This window comes from Rhinolophus sinicus, chromosome 1 (assembly GCF_057876585.1).
Source record: "Rhinolophus sinicus isolate RSI-liver-muscle chromosome 1, RSI-T2T, whole genome shotgun sequence".
NCBI lineage: Eukaryota > Metazoa > Chordata > Mammalia > Chiroptera > Rhinolophidae > Rhinolophus > Rhinolophus sinicus.
In genome coordinates, this window is record NC_142501.1 from 5,565,488 (window position 1) to 5,586,806 (window position 21,319).

The 21,319-nt window shown below is 39.0% G+C and overlaps 2 protein-coding genes across 16 annotated transcripts in view; one reads left to right on the top strand and one right to left on the bottom strand.

The window, feature by feature from the left end:
• The window catches only part of SMC1B (structural maintenance of chromosomes 1B), a 57,333-nt gene that overhangs the window by 27,039 nt on the left and 8,975 nt on the right, over nt 1-21,319 (top strand). The window contains exons 13-19 of the mRNA XM_019739238.3: nt 4,569-4,706; nt 5,003-5,119; nt 6,513-6,619; nt 14,786-14,927; nt 15,729-15,874; nt 17,209-17,362; nt 19,816-19,914. Coding sequence (XP_019594797.3) covers nt 4,569-4,706; nt 5,003-5,119; nt 6,513-6,619; nt 14,786-14,927; nt 15,729-15,874; nt 17,209-17,362; nt 19,816-19,914 — 903 coding nt within the window. The remainder of the gene's footprint in view (nt 1-4,568; nt 4,707-5,002; nt 5,120-6,512; nt 6,620-14,785; nt 14,928-15,728; nt 15,875-17,208; nt 17,363-19,815; nt 19,915-21,319) is intronic.
• Nucleotides 14,751-21,319, bottom strand: part of SIRAL2 (SIR2 antiphage like 2) — a 40,681-nt gene continuing 34,112 nt past the window's right edge. For 2 of the 15 annotated variants that reach the window (XR_016020381.1, XR_012494184.2), the window contains 3 exons: nt 18,690-20,221; nt 17,411-17,625; nt 14,751-16,425 (listed from right to left, as the gene is read on the bottom strand). The gene's annotated coding sequence lies outside the window, so the exon portion shown is untranslated. Of the gene's footprint in view, nt 16,426-17,410; nt 17,893-18,689; nt 20,222-21,319 lie in introns of all 15 variants that reach the window. The other 13 variants (XR_012494174.2, XR_016020392.1, XR_016020384.1 and 10 more) reach the window with 12 other exon arrangements.

A 21,319-nucleotide genomic window follows, 5' to 3' on the forward strand; every position in this document is an offset into this window, starting at 1 on the left:
TTGAAAGGACACACACAGTTGCAGGCAAGTTTGATGAGAAAAGGCACAAAATAACACAGATGTTGGTATAATTCCTGAACTCCTACGTTACAGAAGCAATGCTAGAATACTCCTTTGCTTTAAGAAATATTCCTTATAGATTAAAACAAATAAACAAACAAACACGCTTTTATCAGACTATAAAACTGGATGAGACTGGAGTAATAGCTACAGGCAACTAAGGAAAAGGGCTATAACCCAAGACATAAGTAAATGCAGAGGGCACGTCCTCTACATACTCTCTGTGACGAAAAGACTAGAGAAAGTACTCTGAGCAACAGATGGATTAGGACAGACCTAATTATAATCGTGAATAGTGCTAAACTAACTCAGCTAAACCTAGGAATTGGACACGGAGAGAGAAATATATGTGTTCCAGAGGTTTCATCTGTAATGAGGCGAGGAAGTAAGAGTATTCTGAAGGTACCTTCGTTATTAAAGAAGATGAACTATAAGGGAATTTATTACTTTAGCAAATTAAAAGGACAACCACAAAATAAACAACAAAAACTGTAATGGAATTTTATAAAACTGAAATTAAATAGAAAACAATGCAAAATGAAAAAAAGGTGAATATAAAAGCTGGTTCTTTTGAAAAGACTAATCAGATAGATAAACTCTTTGCAACTCTAATGGAGGGAAGAAAAGTTAGCAGTAAACACACAGAGCAGGCATGAGAAAATTAAAATAATTTTAAGAGAATCTTACAAGCAAATAACTATATAGTAAAAAAAAAAAAATTGAAAGTCTGGAAGAAATGATTTTCAGAAAAATGTAAATTATCAAGATTGACCAGAAAGTGGGATATTTGAAAAGTTAGGCAGACAGCCACACGTTTTCCTTGCTTGTCTCTATTATAGAATCATAAAAACTAAACAACTTAATTTCTAGTGTGCTTTAGCTAGTGGTGGCCATGTGACAGTTTTGAAGCTATAAATGGCAGTGTTGGTGGTCCCTTTTACATTTTCTTCTTCCCGACTGGAACTTAGTCAAGAAACCTAGAGAGAAAGCAGCAGTCTTGCACCAAGTGACTGCAAGCATGAGGATAAAAATCATTGTACTAAGAAGCTGCAAGTTGATGCACCCTAGACAGCTTTTGTGTGAGAAAAATACATCCACATTTTTAAAGCCACCATTAGTTGAGTGATCTACCACTTAAACCAGTATAGCAGCTATGGAAAACAGTATGGTGGCTACTCAAAACATTTTAAATAGAATTACCATATGATGTAGTAATTCCGCTTCTGGGTATATACGCCAAGGAATTGAATGCCAGGTCTGGAAGAGATACTTGTACGCCCATGTTCATGACAGCATTATCCACAATAGCCAAAAAGTAAAGCAACCCATGTGTGGGGACAGAGTCCCAGAGAGCAGTTTCCAGGCTCTAGGCCTCACTTGGAAAGGTGCTACCTCGGTTATTAGATGGCCATCAGCTATAATCAGATGGCCAGCTGCTGTGGCTGGGTGGCCATCAGCTGTTACCGGTTAACTGTTAGCCACTAATATAACTGCCGTGGCTACGTTAGGGGGTAGCTAATGGTTGGTTGGCAGAGAAGCGGACTGCAGATTGTGGATCGTGTGGCTCCTGCTTCCTGTGTCTCCGACCCAGCCGCCAGCGAGAATATAGTGGTATGACTCCCCTATCTATAGCTCCGTGGGTGTTCCTTTTGGGCTCACCATATCCTGCGTTCTCGTGCAGGGAGAGACCCTGCATGATACCATGTGTCCATCAGCAGGTGAATGGATAAACAAAATGTAGTCTATACATACAGTGGAATATTTTTTGGTCTTAAAAAGGAAGGAAATTCTAACACATGCTACAAAATAGGTGAACCTTGAATACCTTACGCTACATGAAATAAGCCAGTCACAAAAAGACATATACTGTATAATTCCATCTAGATGAGGTTCCCAGAGTTATCAAATTCATAGAGACAAAGTAGAATGGTGGTAGCCAGGATTTCAGGGGATAGGAGAATGGGGAGTTGTTAATGGGTATAGAGTTTCAGTTTTGCAAGATGAAGCGTTGTGGAGATTGGTTGCACAACACTGGGAATGTGCTTACACACTGCTGAACTCTTCCCTTAAAAATGGTAAATTTGATGTACATTTTAGCCACAATTGAAAAAAAAAAGACTGTGGGACCAGAAGGGCTTATAGCTGAGTTCTATCTGATATAATTCTCATGTTATTTAAGCTAGTCTAGATCATAGGAAAAGATGGAAACTTGCAAGTTTATTTTATAAAGTTAGTATAACTTTAATATCAAATATAAAGATACTATAGGTCTTCCCTTGTGAATAGAAATGCGTAATTTCTAAATTAAATATCAGTATAGAGAATTCAGCAATGTGGTGAAATAAAAATACACCAGACTGAACAGGATTTATTCCAAGACTACATGAGTGTTTCAATAAGAGGCCAATCAACATAACCCATTACTTGAACAAACGAACAGCGGGAAAAAATTCTGATGAGCTTGTGTAGAAGTAGAAAGGCATTTGGTAAAGTTCAGCAGCTAGTCCTAATTAAAGTACTAAGTAAAAGTAATTGGTAGAAATCATTTAAATAAATAGCTCATACCCCAAACTGACACATAATTGCTTAAATGGTTAAACATTAAAACTATTTTAGTTGAAATCAGGAAGTAGAGATATCTGCTATTACCATTATTATTTAACGTGGTCTTGGAAGTTGTAGTAAGTACAGTTAGGCACAAAATGAAGTAATTTGTATAAATCATTGAAAAGAAGAGAAAAACTCACTTTTTGCTGATAATAAGATGGTAGTTTAAAAACTACTAGATTTAATAAGATAATGCAAGGGCTGCATAAATAAAACTAGTTTTCCTCTATACTCTCAAAAAGCATGTAAAAATGGAAAAATATTTTTCCATTTATTTCCACAATAGAAATGTAAAGGTACAGTACTATTTTTAGAAAACAACTTAGTGAAGGACATAAAACAACTTAAAGGAAAAAACATACTATATTCTTGGGTTAGAAGTCTTCCAATTAATATATAACTTGAATACAATTTTAATTAAAATAACTACCAAGGATTTTTAATTTGATAAATGATCTTCTGGCCATTACAAATGAAGAATTTCCTGAAACTAGTCAAAAAAAATATGTGACAAAAGAGAGTGAGGTAGGCCTCCTGCCAGCTTATAGAATGAAAAGCCGCTGTAGTCAAGTTGATATAGTATTTGCATAGGAATGGACAGGTTAATGAAGCAGGTTAGGAATTCCAGAAATAGGACCCAGTATATTTGACAATTTAGTATAGAACAAAATGTTTTGGCTTGGTGGGGAAAGGATATATTGCCCAATAAATGTATTGGCACATTTAGAGGAAGTAATTTTGTGTCCCGTACAACATATAAAAATAAATTCCAGAAAGATTAAAAACGAGTTCAAAAAAATTTTTAAATGAGGATAAAAGCCATTGTATACATTTTTTTTACTTTAAAATAAAGATTGTAGTTTCTATACTGTCAAAGAACTTTTTTTACAAATTGACATGAAAGAAAAGACATAGAAACATCTGGGCAAAGGATACTATTAGGCAGTTCAGAGAAAGAAGAAATCCATATAGCTAGTAAACATCAGAAATGCTCAATAGAGAATATAGTACTCAGGGGAATACTAATTAAATTAAGATCACTTCATACCTATCAATAAGACTTGGAAAAAATAAATATGCAGGTGGAGATGTAAAGAAACGTGCTCATACATTATTTATAGAAATGTGAATTGTTACAGCCTTTGGGAGAGCTATCAGCACCAGCTATTAAAATAAACACATCAATACCTTTGACCCATCGATCTCACCCTGGGGAATCTATTGCATGGAAATAAAAACTCCAGGACTTCAGGGTATGCATACATGTATGTTGTTGCAGTATTGTTCGTGGTGACAAAAACCTGGAAACAAAGTAAATGCCCATTATTTCGAGAATAGTCGAATAGTTTTGATAGTCACACTGGAATATGCAGCCATTAAAAATGAATTGACAGCTTTATCAGTTGACTTTTGTGAGTAACTGAGAAACTGGAGGCAGAAAAGCATGTGCAGTATGATTCTAAATTTGTAAAAGAAGACAAAAAACAACATATATAGGTGAATGTACACATGTGTTCATGTAAGCACTTGGAGTAAAAATACAGAAGAACATATACTAAGGAGTTCATTTGGTTGAGCAATAGGATGGGTGAAGAGAAGGGAATGGATGAGGCTGTGCTAAAAGCGAGGCAGCATTTATCCTACGACCCCATTTGTGTGCCGTGGGTGAAACACACCCCAGTCCTCAGTTTTCATTGCCTAACTGTTTCCTGTTAGGAAGTGTGTTCAGTGTTTGAGGATGCCCTATGACATCTTGGTCATTCCGGATGGCTTAGGTACTTAATTGACCAGAAGAAGGGAAGACAGAGTGTGAATGGTGGTTAGCTGTAAAGCATCGGCGAATTTGAAAAGTGAAAGTGCTTTTCTATTGTAAAATATTCTCATTTTATTTTCTTCTTTAGGATTTAATGAAGATGCTTCGCAAGGAAGCAGATTTGAAACAAATACAGACTCTGCTACAAGGAACTCAGACACGACTGAAATATACGCAAAGTGAACTAGAGATGATTAAAAAGAAGCACCTTGCTGCTCTCTACCGGGTAACACAGACTTACATACAGTTTTATGGAAATTAGAACCAGAACCTAGAATTTCAGGAATTACATGTATATAGCACCATGTAATTTAACACTTTACCCCATGATTGAGATTATACGACAGTCTTTTAGTTACTTGATTTTTTATGGTTGTTAATCTTATCATACAATTGTGCCTGAACTTACCTTATCTCATGGATTCCCTTTTTATTCTAAAAGATACCTATCACGTTTTCAGCTTCATTATATAAAACTAAAACAGCCACGTTAAAAAAGAAATTTTTTCTCTTTGTAATTAGGAACAATCTCAGTTACAAAGTGAACTACTAAATATTGAGTCGCAATGTACCATGTTGAATGAAGGAATCCAAGAACGGCAAAAAAGAATTGAAGGATTTCAAGAAAAAATAAATAAGGTAATGAATGATGTATTTGTTATTAAATGACAGATAGAATGCAGTTCTACACCAGATGCCACATGTAGGGTCCTTGAGTATGTGCTAAAGCAAAGTAGGATAAGTGCTAAGTTTTATGGGTTTGCCAAATTAATTTTCTTGTGTCTTTTGAGAACCACTGTTATTGTATCTCAAGAGACAATGACCAGTGCGTACTCTCTTCTGCTCTCCATCCACTGCTTGTTCTTTGTAAACGTTACAGCCTCTTTCTTTCTCCCACTTCCCTTAACAGTAGAGAAAGAACTTTGTCATTTGGGTTATCTTGTGAGATTAGTTATTCTCTCAGTAATTATTTCTGGAACACTTATTATATTTGCCAGGCACAGTGCTTGACTCTGGGGCAGCAAAAATTTGGCCATCTAGCCTCTGCTTATAAAGTGACAGGAACTTTCTGGTTTAATTCATTCCACTGTTGCTTACTTTACTCCTTAGTTGTTTGTCACACCATCCCTCAGTAATTTCCTCCCATGCTTTTAGTTGTACCTTTTATCACACGATTTGAAACCACATTTATGTAGCTCCTTAATTATCTCTATTCCAGCTTAAGTACCCCTAATTCCTTAATCATTTACATTTACCGTGGAGTTAAGAACAGTCCTGATAACCATCTTCTGGGTGCTCCATTATTTGTCAGAGCCCAGGACAAAGCATGATGTCAAATACTGTCTGACCAGTACAGAGTACCATGGAACTCTGCACAAGGAACTTTCTATGGTTTGGATTATCTACTTACGTAGATTATCGCTTACTATTGCATCAGTCATAGCACATGAATATTTAATCTATATTCAACTTAAATTGGAAAGTTTTTAACATGTCCTACTGTTTAAAAAATAGGTCTTGTTTATCCTATAATTGTACATAAATGCAGGGCTTTAAAAATATTGAGGTTAAATGTTATTTTGTCGGATTTGGCCCATTCTAGTTTTTCAAAATCTTTTTGAGTCTTAATTCTCTGCTCCAGTCCTCTTGGCTTTATACTGCCTAAGACACTGTAGTTTCCTCATACAAAGAATATTTTATTTGGTTATGTAAAATATTATATATTGGTGTGGCTAATGTGTTTGAAATGCTTCCAGTTTTGTATTAAACATTTCATAAAGCCAAAACTCTTAATAAAACCAATTCTGAGCTTTCTTATTTAATTTTTAGAATGAGAAATTTGAAGACAGAGGAGTATAGTGTATGGAGCTAATGAGAAAGCACTGGCCCCTCAGAGCTCAGTAATGCTTGTTGGGATTCGTTTGGGTCCTCATACTGGAAAATCTTGTTGGGAAAATCTTAGATTTAAGCATTGTTTATATACTTTCTTAAAATTAATTATTAAACCAATTATTTTGAAATAATTTAAAAGGTTGAAGATGATATTTTCCAACACTTCTGTGAAGAAATTGGAGTGGAAAATATTCGTGAATTTGAGCAAAAACATGTTAAACAACAACAAGAAATTGATCAAAAAAGGTATTTTTATTAAAAATGTCAGTAAGCAATTTACACATATATAAATGTAACAATTATTTCATAATTTAAGGGAATTATGCCTGAGGGTCTTTATTTTTGTTCGTCATGAAATAGCAAGTAGACATTCATATTCTTATAGAGACCTAATTCTTTTATTTCATAATCTTTAAAGTATTTTTTATTTTTTAATTATAGTTGACATACAATATTATATTAGTTTCAGGTGTATAGCACCCGAGTGATTAGACAGATATATAACTTACGGAATGATCACCCTGATATATCCAGTACTAGTTCTGACATAAATAGTTGTTACAATACTACCGACTATATTCCCCATGCTATACTACACATCTGCATAACTTTTTTTAAACTACGAATTTATACCTTCCCCCTTTACCCATCCCCCTCCAATCCAGCAACCGTCAAAATATTCTCTGTATCTATGAGCTTATTTCTGTTTTGTTTAGTCAATCGCTTATCCTGTTCTCTGGATTCCACATATATATATTATTGACTACATCCCTTATGCTGTACTTTACATCCCCATGACTATTTTGTAATTACCAATTTGTACTTCTTAATCTCTTCACCTTTTTCATCCATTCCCCAACCCCCTCCAATCTGGTAACCATCAAAATGTTCTCTGTTTCTATGAGTTTGTTTCTGTTTTGTTTGTTGGTTTTTAGATTCCACATAGAAGTGAAATCATATGGCATTTGTCTTTCTCTGACTTACTCTACTCAGCACAGTACCCTCTAGTTCCATCCATGTTATTGCAGATGGCAAGATTTCATTCTTTTTCATGGCTGAGTAATATTCCAGTAGTATATATGTACCACCTCTTTATCCATTCATCTATTGATGGACACCCAGGCTGCCTCCACATCTTGGCCATTGTAAACAATGCTGCAATGAACATACAGATGCACACGTCCCCTCGAAGTAGCATTTTGAGTTTCTTCAGATGAGTACCCAGAATTGGGATTACTGGGTCCTTCTTTGTCTCTTGTTATATTTTGTTTTAAAGTCTATTTTGTCTGGTATAAGTTCTGCTACTCCAGCTTTTTTGTTTGCTTGTTTTCATTTGCATGAAATCTTTTTCCATCCCTTTACTTTCTGTCTTTGTATGTCTTTTTGATCTGAAATGAGTCTCTTTTCTTGTAGGCATCTTATGTGAGGGTCTTGTTTTCTTATCCATTCAGCCACCCTATCTTTTGATTGGAGCATTTAATCCATTTATATTTAAAGTAATTGTTGATAAATATATAGTTATTGCCATTTTATTATTCATATTTTTTATCTTTTTTCTTCTTCTTTGTCTGAAAGAAATCCCTTTAACATTTCTTGTGATACTGGTTTGGTGGTGATGAACTCCTTTAGCTTTTCCTTGCCTGGGCAGCTCTTTATCTGTCCTTCGATTCTAAATGATGGCTTCACTGGGTAGAGTAATCTTGGTTGTAGGCCCTTGCTTTTCACCATTTAGAATATTTTGTGCCAATCCCCTCTGGCCTGGAAAGTTTCTGTTGAGAAACCAGCTGACAGTTTTATGGGAGCTCCCTTGTAGGTAGGTAACTGCTTTTTGCTTTCTGCTTTTAAGATTCTCTCTTTGTCTTTAACCTTTGGCAGTTTAATTATGCTGTGTCTTGGTGTGGGCCTCTTTGGGTTCATCTTGTTTGGGACTCTGCTTCCTGGGCTTGTATGTCTATTTCCTTCGTCAGGTTAGAGAAGTTTTCCATCATTATTTCTTCAAATAGGTTTTCAATTCCTTGTTCATGTATTTGAGACATGTTTCTTTCTTTCCCCATTTTGGCTGCCTCCCTGCGTTTGTTTCTATGTACTAGGTAGGGCCACTATGTTTCCCGCTCTTGGTAGAGTGGTCTTATGTAGTAGGTGTGCTGTAGGGCCCAGTGGTGCAGTCTTTCTGGTCACCTGAGCCAGGTGCTCTAGGGTGTCCCTTGTGTGGGTTGTGTGTGCCCTCCTGTTATAGTTGAACCTTGGTTGTTGTTTGCACGTGAGCAGGAGGGGTTGACCCTCAGGCTGATTGGTTGTGAAGGCGGGCTGTGACTGAAGCAGTCATGTCTTATTTAAGAGAATTTAATTTATGTGGCTGGTTTTAGCATGCCCTCATGGTCTCAGAAGGGATAGAAAGTTCTTGCCCACTCATAAGCTTCCAGTAATACAAAATGCTGCAACAAGTACAACGGGAGATGTTGTACAGAACAGGGCTCCTGTACAGGTCTGGGAGGCCATTGTCTGGCCCAGAGGCTGACATGTAGCACGTGCTGCAAAGAGGAAATGTCTGTAGGACCTCAGAATCTCTGGATGTGGCCTCATAGAAAGATCACTGGGCAGGGAAGAGCCCTGATTGTCCAATTTCATAATTTTTTGGAGAGAAAACAGAAATGTACAAAATAAGAGAATGGGGACATGATTACATTGTAATTATTAAAAGACACTGATTTATTAGTTCTCTGTAAATATTTATGTAAGTAGATAAAATTGACCATTTTTGAGAAATAATGTATTACCAAGATAGAAAAATCTAAGGAGGCGAGTTACCATAGTGAAAGTAAAAAAGCTTCTACCCACTCTCATCCCCAAATTCACCAGGCACATATGGTTTCACAGATGAATCATCTCAGCAAACTTTAAAGGTGCAGGAAACTTCAACATTAAATATTTAAACAAATCTTCAATATTTAAATTGCTTCACAGTATAGAAGAGGAAGAAACACATTTTTTTATGAAATAAACAATATTGATGCCAAAATCCAGAAAGGTACATACATACACGTATAATAAATTATAAATCAATTTCACCTACAAATAACCGAATAAAATAAGGTGAAATAGAAATAAGCAGTGCAACAACAGCTAAACAATATGCTGTTACCTAGTGACCTTCATACAAGAAATCAAAGGATGGCTTGGGATCAGGAATTATTGCTGTAATTTGCCATAGAGGAGAAAAATCAACTCTATACTTGATGAAAAACTCTGGACAAAATTCAGCATCCATTTTTTATTAAAAACTTAAAATGTGAGTAGTTAGATACCTGTGATTTGCGCAAATATGTCTCATTCTAAATGAGCATCGTGTTTTGATGGAGTAACACTAGAAGTGTTCCTAGTAAAATTGGAAATGAGAAGTATGTTCAGTATCACCTCTGTTCTCTAACATTCTTCTGAAGGTACTAGTCAATATATAAGGTATAAAAATTTTGAAGGGAGGAGGTAAATTTTTCACTATTTGCAGGTTGTATGATACATATCTAGTAATTCCTAGAGAACAAATAAAAACTATTAGAAACAAGAAAAGGATTCAATAATGTAACAATACAAATATTAATGTGAATTTTTATTAAAAATTAATATAAAAATACTTAAAATGTATAGCCTTTCTGTATACAAACTACCAGGGAGACAGTATATTGGGAGAAAATATCCCAGTTACATTAGAGAGGAAAAAAAGTAAAATACTTAGTACTTAGAAATAAACTTACTAAATGTGAAAGCAATATATAAAGAAACCTTTAATTGAGACTGAACAGAAACTTGAATAAAAAGGAAAGACATACTAGTTTTTTCATAGGAAGACTCAATATTAAAAAAAGGTTGGTTCTCCCTAATTTAATCTGTAATTTAAATATCTCAGTACATGTATGGACAAGATTTATTTTTAACTAGATAAGCTGATTCTAGAGTTCACATCTAGACTTAGCCAAGAAAAAATCTGAAAAAGGTAATGAGAAAGAACTAGAAATCCAAGATTTTAAAATACAGTATAAAGCTATATTAATTAAAATCCTGAGGTACTGGCTCACATACAGAATCCAGAAATATACTCAGATCTAGAAGGGAAATTTGACTTGAGTGAAAGGTGGCATTTCTTATCAGTGGAGAAAATACACACTTTTCATTAACTTATGTTGGGGTTAGCAACCTAGGAAAAATGTTCTGGGACCTCTATGTCATTCCTTAGACTCAGATTAATTCCACCTAAATCAAAGATTTTAATGTAAATAAAAGGAAGGCATCAAAACACTAGAATAAGTCGTAAGAGAATTTTTAAAAATAATCTCAGATTAGGGAAGATTTTTCAGTAGGACATAAACCCCAGAAGCCATAAAAGAAAAACTTGATAAAATGGAATATATAGAAATAAAAATTTTTTGCATTGCAAAACACCCTGAAGAAAATCAGAAGTGACAATCAGTTTATTCCTAAGTACTTCATATCTTTATGATATTGTAAATGGAATTGTTTTTAATTAACAACTTCAAATTGATGGTTGGTCCTAAATTGAAATAAAATTGGTTTTTGTAAACTGACCTTGTATCCTGCAACTTTGCTAAACTTATAAATTTATAAGTTTTGTAAATTCCTTAGGATTTTTTACATTAAATGATCATATTGTCAGTGAATTAAAATTTTTTGTTTCTTCCTTTCCAATTAGTATGGCTTTTATTTCTTTGCTGTTGCACTAGCTAGGGCCTACAATACAATGTTGAATAAATAAAAGTGGTGAGCACAGACATCCTTCCTTAGTCTCAGCCTTAGGGGCAAAGCAATGCAATCTTTCACAGTTACATATATTAGCTTCAGTGTACCCTTTAGCAGGTTAAAGAAGTTCCCTTCTGTTTTTAGTCTGCTGAAATTTTTTATCGTGAGTGTTGAATTTTGTCAGTACTTCTTCTGCCATCTATTGAAAGATTGTATGGTTGGGTTTTTTTGTTTATTAATATGGTAAATTACATTGGTTGAGTTTAGAATGTTAAACCAACTTTGCATACCTGGGATGAGCCCTACTTGGTTATGTATTATCCTTTTCAAATATTTTGGATTGGATTTGCTAAAATTTTGTTAATGATTTTTTTCATCTATATTCATGAGTATATTGGTGTATAGTTTTCTTTTTTTCCAATGTCTTTGTCACAGTTTTGTATCAGGGCAATGCCAGACCCATAAAATGAGTTAAGAATTGTTCTGGGTTTTCTTTTCTTGATGAAGGATTTCTGTAGAATTATATTATTTCTTTCCTAAATGTTGGGTAAAATTTGCCAGTGAAACCACTGAGGCCACCCACCTTTCTTTGTGGAAAGGTTTTTAATTACAAATTTAGTTTCCTTAGTAGATGTAGGGCTATTAAGGATATCATCTTTTGTGAGTGAGCTTTGGTAGTTTGTGTCTTTCAAGGAATTTATGTATTTCATCCAGTTGTCAAACTTAACAAAATCATTAATAATATTCCCTTTTATCCTTTTTAATGTCTGTAGGACCTATACCAGTGTCCCCGCTTTCATTCCTGATATTGGTGATTTGTCTCCTTTCTTTTCTTCTTGATGTCTAGCTAGAAGTGTCTTTATTGATCCTTCTAAGCCAGTTCTTGGCTTCGTTGATTTTCTATGTTTTGTTTGTTTCTATATTGTTGATTTCTGCTCCTAACTTTTATTATTTTATTATTTCCTTCCTTTTACTTACTTTGGGTTTACTTTACTCTTCTTTTTCTAGCTTTTAAGATAGAAGCTTATATTATGCATTTTAGACTTTTCTAATATGAGCATTTCAAGGTGTATATTTCCCTGTCAGTACTGCGTAAGCTATATCCCACTACTTCTGGTATGTTGTATTTTCATTATCATTCTGTTCAAAATATTTTCTGATATCCCTTGTGACTTCCTATGACCCATGGGGTGTTTAAAAGCATGTTGTTTAGTTGAACAGATATCAAGGGTTGGGGGATTCAGATATTTTTCTGTTACTGAGTTTTATTTTAATTCTACTGTGGTAAGGAATGCATTCTACTTTATTTCAGTCATTTTAAATTGAGGCTTGTTTGAGGGCACAGCGTGCATTCTATCTTAAAAGGAAATGTTCCGTGTGCACTTACCAAGAATGTACAGTCTGCTGTTGGGTGGGGTGCTCTCTGGGTGGCAGTTAGGTTGGTATGACGGCGGCCTTCCGTGTACTTGCTGATTCTGTCTGGTTGTTCGGCAGTCACGCCGAGAGGAGTGCCACAGGTGCGCTTCTGGATCAGTCTGTTTCTCCTTCCAGCCTCTGTCAGTTTTCACTCCGTGTATCTTAAAGCCTTATGATAAGGGATACATATTTGGGATTGTTATATCTCTGCTGAATTAATCCGTTTATCATAAAATGCCCCTCTTTTTTTTTTTTTTTAATTTTATTGGGCAATGTTGGGGAACAGTGTGTTTCTCCAGGGCCCATCAGCTCCAAGTCGTCCTTCAATCTAGTTGTAGAAGGCACAGCTCAGCTCAAAGTCCAGTCACCATTTTTCAATCTTTACTTGCATTGAACCGGCAGCCTTGTTGTTGAGAGCTCGCGTTCTAACCATCTGAGCCACCGGCCGCCCCATAAGATGCCCCTCTTTACCCCTGTCATATTCTTTGTTCTGAAGTCTGTTTGAACTTCAGGAGGTTTTGTTTCTAAAGAATCCTGCCAATCACTTTTTACTGAGCTTCTCATAAAATCCACCTGGAATTCTGATTGCTATTGTATTGGATTTATAGGTTTATTTGGGGAGAACATCTTCAAAATACTACATCCTCTCATCTGAAAAGATAGAATGTCTTTTCATTTATTCTAATTATCTTATTCTTTATTAGAATTTTAAAGTTTTTTTCCATAGAGATCTGTGTGTTTTTATTAATTCCTGGATATTTTAATTTCTTTTTCTTATGAGTAGTTATCTATTTTTATATTTTTCTAGTTGTCTTCTAATGTAGAAAAATACTATGGAATTTTCGATTGATCTAACATCTGATAACTTTGCCAAACCCCCCTGTTACTTTCGGTAGCTTTTCTATTATGTCTCCTTGGATGTCTCTGCCATGAATTAGAGATGTAGAGTAGGCAGCTGACTATAGAAGTGAGGAGTTCGTGGGAGAGGACGGGGCTAGAAGAATCCATTTGGGGATTGTTGGCATACAGAGGATACGTACAGTCATGTGACTGGATAAGATCACCAAGGGGATGAATGTAGACAGAAAGGGGATCCCAGGCCATGTTAACAAGTGGAGGAGATGTGAAGGAACCATTGAAGGAGCAGCGAGTGAGGGAGAGGCAAGCCAGAGGAGTGTGATGTCCCGAAGCCACGTGAAGAAGTGTTTCACCCACACGCAGCCTGTGTCTGCCTCCCGCAGCAGAAACGAGTCCCTCAGGGGTTTGTTCTTGACCGCGCCTACAGGCAGTGTGGTCAGCGGTAAGAGCAGGGCTTCTGTTGTCCTTGCGGAATGTGTCACGCTGGCTCCACCACTTCTATGCGGGTAGCGCTGGGCATGATCTTAATTCTCTGTTAAATAGGACAGTAGTTTTACGTGCCTCAGTCATTCAGCTGACGTGAGTAAAACGACACTTCTCTTTGTTTTGATCATTACTGTTGTTTTGTTGTGTTTGAACCAGTGGTATCTAATGGTACCTAGCACAATATCTGATACCGTTACTGCTTAAAATGTTGAACGAATGATTCTGTTAGCAGGATATGTGAGGGAGAGAGGGTGGAAAAGAGGGGCTACAGTTATACTGGATGACTTTAGAGGAGATTATGAAGCTGGCAGAGTGGGAAGGATATGAGGAAGGAACGCCCAGGTTGGAGTTTGTGAAGGAGCACTGTTTGGAAAGATTGACTCAGTACATAAGAATAAACACATAAATTGTGAATGAAAAGGAAAAGGGGAATCTATAGATTATAAAAGACGTAAGGAACATACCCATATGCAATCTATGGATCCTGGTTCAAGCAAATCAGTTTAGAAAAAAATACTGAGACTTAGGAAATTTGGCAATGACAGCAATTTGATATTTAAGGAGTTATCCTTTTTATCTATAATAGCTTATGGTTATGTATTAAAAGTCCCTTCCCTTTCAGAGATACATACGAAAATACTTACAAATGAAATTACATGATGTCTGAAATTTGCTTCAGATAATCCAGTGGTGGGAAGGCGTGGTGAGTGAGGGGGGTGGTGGGTAAAACAAGATTGACCTGAATTGGTAGTTGTTAAAGTTAGGGGGTGGCTCTATGGGAATTCATTGTAGTAGCCCTTCTGCTTTTGTATTGGTTTGAAAATTTCCATAATAAACAGAAAAAAGAAAGAATTGAAGGACTATGTTTACCAGTTGTAATGTTTGACTTTATTACACTAGATTAGAATTTGAGAAACAAAAAACTCGGCTTAATATTCAACTCGAGTATAGTCGCAGTCAATTAAAGAAGAAACTAAACAATATCAACACATTAAAAGAAACTGTCCAGAAAGGCACAGAAGACATTGATAACCTAAAGAAGGTAATTAAGGGGGTACTGAAGCCCCGCCATTGAAGTGATGACTTCGTTCATTGAATAACGTTTGTTGTACTCCTGAAGTGCTACTGCCGCGGGTGGGGGCAGGTGGAGAAAGGCTTGAAGTAAAATCGACACAGCCACACGAGTTGCTGGAGGTTGAAGTGGGAGAGGAGGTAGGGGGCTGCCACAGACGACTCATGCTGACTTGGGCAGAGCAGGTTAAGGAGAGAAAATTCTGGACCTGTGCAGCTTCGATTGCCTATGTGACATCTAGACAGCAGTTTCCAGCAGGTGGTTAAAGAGTACACAGACCGGGAGAAGTCAAGGCCGGTTCATGGGGGTGGGTGGAAACCATATGTGAAAGGTTGAGCATCTCGGGCAGAGAGGCAGGCAGTGAAGCGCAGTGGAGCAAGAATGGAATGCTGGGAGGAGAGCGCGTATCAGTTATGAAGAGAGCCAGAGGGGGTGACATCCCCCGGAGGTTCAGGAGGGAGAAAGTGGTGAAAGCTGTCAAAAAGGTCCAGGCTGGAAGGTGTCTGTTTAGTGGGCTACTTACGAGGTCATAGTAGCAAGAACAGAAGTCAGGTGGAGGTATCCAAAGTGAAGGACAGGCAGGCAGAGATGGCCAGTTTCCGAGGTGAGTGCAGTGGGCGTGAGTCAAAGGCCAGGAGAGAGCTTGAGGCAGCTCCCAGGGTACGGGTTTGTCTTGGAATGGCTGGTTTGGCTTCACTGATGAGAAGATGGGTGATTGACCTTATTAATGTAAAAGATGGTGAATCTACAGTGCACATCCTCTCCACTCAGGCTGAAGAAGATTGTCTGCAAGTTGTGGATGAGCTTATGGCGAAGAGGCAGCAACTGCAGGACACATTTCGCGCTCAGAATGCCAATGCTGAGAAAGTGCAAGCTCAGATAGAAGAGGAGCGGAAGAAGCTTTTGGCTGTGGACAGGTAATTGAGAACTCGGTCCATTTCAAAGACCACACACAGAGTTTTACAGATGTTTAGCTCAATTTCACATGGATTACAGGAAGGTTTATTTGAATGTGTGTCCTTTGTTGCTTTTGGTCCCACATCACACCTTTCGAGCCTTCTAATTGGGAGGAAAACCAAGACAGGTGGCTGGTTCTTTAGAGTGAACAGTTCTTTTTGGTGGTGACAACATGGACCTGTGTAGACGTGGTCCCTTGCCCTGAACTCCTCCTGACACTGGGATCTTCCTGTTGTCCAGTCTCCCTCTTGTCGGCTTTGCAGTGAGGGCTGTGCCTACATGGCTCCACGTCCCAGCTCTGCTACTGAAGAACCATGCCGGCATTTCCTCAGTAGTGACACGGGTGTGTAATAGTGCCAGCCTCATAGAAGAGTGGGAGGGGTTAAGTGAGTGACTGTTTCTGTGGTACTTAGAGCAGTAGCTGGCACACGATAAGCACGGGCATTCGCCTTGATGATGACGGTCACACTTAGAATCGACTGGCTCGTGGCACCACATAACGTCTGCTTTCCTGGAAGATTGGCAGAGCAAAAGTGAGCACAGGAAATGTACTGTTTGTGCTCAGCCTCTTGGCGTGTCACAATTTCCCTCACTGTTCAAAGACCTTGAGTGTTTCAAGATACAGTCAGAACGTTTTGTGTCTTAGATTTTTGGGTGCAATGAAAGTTTGTTTACTGTTGATTTTTTTTTTTTAAGCTTAAACAGAACTACATCTCTGTCATCATATTCTTGAAAACCATATAATTTCAAATGTATTTTATTTTATTTTTTTGGTTCTGTTTCTAGTTCCTCTTTAAAATCCTACATTGTTTCAGCTGGTAAAACCCCCAAGCCCTCATTTCAGATAGAAGGCATTATATTAGTAGTGGTGGTAGGAAAAAAATTTCGGACTGTTTTGTGTAATGACTTACTTAGTTAGACATTTCTCTTACTAAGACTCTTGGTTTGAGGTCCTAAAACGTAGAACTTATATTGAGAGAGAAATGCAGCTTGAAAAACTGTACAAATTTAAAAATAAAGTAGGAAAGCACTGTATTGCTGTTAGCCTGACTGAAGTAACAGTACTCATTGTTAAATATTCAGTTCTCCCTTAGATTAACTAATCAGATTCACCTCCCTTCTCAGGAGTGTTCAAGTTTAAATTACAAGCATCAGTGAGATCACTCTAGATCTTACAGCACACATAGGAAAAAATCATTTTTTTCATGTAAGTTTATAACGTATTTTTCTTCTTTGATGCAACTTTACCTAGTAAGTAAAGTATAATCGCTTTTTCGTATCTGTGTATTTACAGGGAAGTGAAAAAATGGCAAAAAGAAGTTGTAATCATTCAGTCGTCTCTGGAACAGAAACGGCTGGAGAAGCATAATATGCTGCTTGATTGCAAAGTTCAAGACATTGAAATAACTCTTTTGGTGGGGTCACTGGATGACATCCTTGAAGTGGAGGTATTCTAGCAAGCGATTCTAAAATAAGTGCGGTGGTGTGGAACTTACTGGAATGCCCTGTGCTGCTTAGTGGCATCCCAGCGCTGCAGGTCCTTCCCCTTGTTCTGAAGCCCTGTTAGGGGCAGAGAAGACATCTCCTCCTCCTAGGATGGAAAAGGCCCGAACCATCATCACTCCAGAGCACCAGGCATTCCGGGCCATTCTCTCCTCTCTCTTGCTAATCCAGGTCCTTTTAGCCCACGGGATGGACCACAGTTTCTTACCTGTAGAGAGATACTGACGAGAAATCAGTAGCTTTGACCAGAGGGGAAAAAGAAGTATTTCCTGACCTCTCTCAGAAACATCCTGGGGAAGAACTCGGGCTCATTCTGGGTCACGTGTCCATTCTCACGGGTGCAGAGGGAACGGGATGTCTGGTAATGGCAGACGTAGGTGAGAGCAGAAAAACAATATTCAGTGTACTACAGAAAGAACGAGAAATCCCAGTCAGGGACTCACCACTAGAGGCCGTCCATCTTTCATCCATCTGGCTGTTTAAAAGGCGATGTGAATTTAGAAAAGGTGTGTTAGATGAGGGGAGAGGCGGCAGCAGTCTTCCTGACTGACGTCTACATGGATGTCGTCGTCCTAGCTCTGTCAGCTGGCGAACCTTCACTTATTCTGAACATGCCCACCAGGAATGGGAAGTTATTTCCTTCTTTATTAGCTTGAAAGACTCATATTCCTGGAGGGGTGTTTCAAGGCAGGTAGACTAATACTGAATTATTATCTAAAAGGAAAAAGTGGGCGTTTTATTCCACTTTGTGCTGCTCAGGCCACACAGGAATATTGCAGTCACCTTTTAAAGCATGATACTTTTTAAGAGTAAAGTGTCCAGGAGAGGGAAGAGGCCCAGCCCATGTCGGGCTGGGAAGAGAAGGCTTGGGGATATGGTTCTCCTCCTCCCGTGGAAGGCGGTCCTGTCTCAGCAGAAGGATCACGCTTGGTTTTTCTGGTCCTGAGGAGATCCTGGGGTTGGGTGTGGAGGCCACAGAGTCAGAATTTTTCTGCTCAGGAGCACTTGCTACTAGAAAGATAGATGGCCTCCGATGGTGCGACCCTGACTGGGATTTTGTCAGCACATCTCGTGTGGCCATGTGATGAGGATGCCGTACGAGATACTCGATAAAGGCATAAGGTATAAAAGGCCTCGGGAGGGCTGAACAGGGATCACCGGGTAGAACTAGTCATCTTACAACAGTTGTTATAGGACTGACTGTCTTACACTTGTGAGGTACAACTGGAGATTGCCCTTCCACTGGAGGTGTTCAGACAGAGGGTGAGTTACCTGCACCTGCCAGGGTTCTCACAGAAGATTCTTCTGTTGTGGGAGAGACTAGATCACTAGTCCCCACATCAGTCTGTGAGCATGAAGCCTCCCAGGCGCTGGTTGCCACAAGTCTGCCATTCTCACGGCTCCCGGGGGCGTCCCGCTGTTGCCAGGCCGCTGACCACGCTCTGAGTAGTGAGGCCCCAGGTGACTCAGAAGTGTCATAGAAAACATGACAGCGAATCAGGAGACGGGGATTGAGCGATTGGGGGATTCAGATTACATTTTGTATCCAAGTTCCACTTGTATTTGAACTGTCTTAACATACACATCTATTACATGACATGTAGACATAATTCCAAAAGTTGTTTCATTGAGTTTGTTTGTCAGAGAATATCTAGAAAGGAGTAAGTGACAAAGATTTTCTTCTCTCTTACTTTGTGAGTCTTGGTTTGGGATCCGCATTACACTGACAGCCATCCTGCATGACAGCTGCGTAGGTGTCATTTATTTCTGTGGCCTCCTTCCTGGTCCTTCCCTCATGCACAGAGCAGCACATGTTAAAACTACAATACATGTTGCCAGTGGCTGCATGAAGTGCTGAGAACATCACAGTGCGTGCAGCTGCCAGAAACCCCTCCCTTCACACTGTACAGGGGGAGACACAGGCACACAAACACAATGGCAAACAGATAAAATGTCATGTGTTTGGTGGTGACACAGGCTAAAGAAAAACTAAAGCAGGAGAGAGAGTGGAGTGTTGCTGGGGGGTTTGCAGTGTCAGATGGCCAGGCCGTGGGTGGCGTGAGAGAAGGTCGCCGGTAAGTTGAGGACGTGAAAGAGAGAGTGATACGGGCATTCAGGGGCAGGTTGTCCAGGCAGAGGGCAGTGCTGGCCCTGCCTGGCTGGATGTGCCCGCGCTGTTCAAGGAGGCCAGTGCGGCTGGAGCAGAGTGAGTGCAGCGCAGCCTGGCACAGAATGAAGTTAAAGGGGTGACAGGGCCAGATGGCTGGGACCAGACTGCCATGGCCTTGCAGGTCAACTTTTAATCTGAGCGAGGTGGAAATCAGCTGGTGGGCTTGGGGCAGACGGATGAGTAAATCGCATTTCGGATAATGAGGAAAGCGTTTCATATGTTTTCCAGTTGGGAACTGAAGCAGAAAGTACCCAGGCAACAGTTGACATATATGAGAAAGAAGAAGCCATTGAGGTAGACTACAGCTCTCTAAGAGAGGACTTGAAGGTAATTGAAAGATTGCGATTGTTTTTTACTAACTCACAGTAATATTGAATATTTAAATGCTGCAGAATAATTTTTAGACCATACAGGATAAGTTCAGGGGGAAAAGTAGATTTCCTAATGGTTTTTGTGGAAATAATATAGATGGGTTACTTTTTTAATGTTTATATCAGCATTTCTCACTGTGTGTTTTGCAGAACACTAGTACCATGAAATGTCTCTCCAGAGAAGTTTCTATGCTCAGCCAGTTTTTTGAAATGCTGTCCCCTTCTTGGAGATTCATGATGAACAGTAAAGTCTTTGAAAAGTCCTGCAATAGACAAAAGTAGCCAACATACTCCAGCATCCTGCATGTGCCCTGTCATTGTCCCAGTGTGGTCCCCTAGGAGCCAACAGTCCTGCACAGCTGCAGAGCAACGACCTAGAATCCAGGGTCATGGCCTCTTTAGTTCCGAGCTCCGGCTGGCTCTAGGCATGCGCTCTGTGTGCTGGGGCTTTGTCCTGAGGCTCCTGCTCCCTGGAGGGAAAATGACTGGAGCCATTGTCGGCTTTCCAGCCACACAACCACAGCCTTCAGAGAAGATAGAGGCCTTTGGTAGTGGCGCTGTTCTTAAGACTGAGGAAGGCTTTTCCTACAAGGTTCCAGCAATTGTCTCCTCATCTCAGTGGCCTGAATCGGGTCACATGTTCATTCCTGACCAATCACTGTTGGGTGGGGGAGACTTAGTCTTAGACCAAGCAGGCCGCGCCCCCCCCCCCCCCACGGGACCCATGGCCAAACATGGGCTGTTAGAAAGGAAGAAATGGAATGGATGCCAAGTAGCAGGACACCCCACATCTTTTCATTTCATATGTTCTCAGTGTAGTTGTTAGATTTGTTAGGCTCTTTGATTGTGTTTGTGGAATGTTTAGGCAATTGGAAGTCTACTTGGTGCTTTCGTATTTAGAAAGTCCTCCCCCTTATTACTGAGTAAATATTTATAAATATTTTCTTCCTGTTGATCGTTTTCTTTTGTTTTCATTTACCTGTTTGATTCATCTGAAATTTTAGTGTATGGTATGAGATAAAAACCTGTTTTTTAAAAAGGTACCTAAGTTAACCAATTTACTCAACATTTTTCAAATCTTTTCCCAATGAGTCAAAATGTCACCTTTGTCGTATATTAATTAAGCCCCTCTGGGAGGTCAGGAAAACTCTCCTGGAAGGTCATGGCTGCCCCAGCTGTGCCCTCCCTCCCTCCTCTCTCGAGGCAGTGCCAGTCACCCCTCCTGAAGGCTTGGATGTCCCCTCCCTGCCCTGTCACACCCCTGCCTGCCTGCCTGCTAGAGGGTTTTCAGTGTATGTCTGCTGTCCCTGTGAGCTCCCGAAGGGCAAGGACAGGACGGTTTCATACTGAACCGTCAGTGT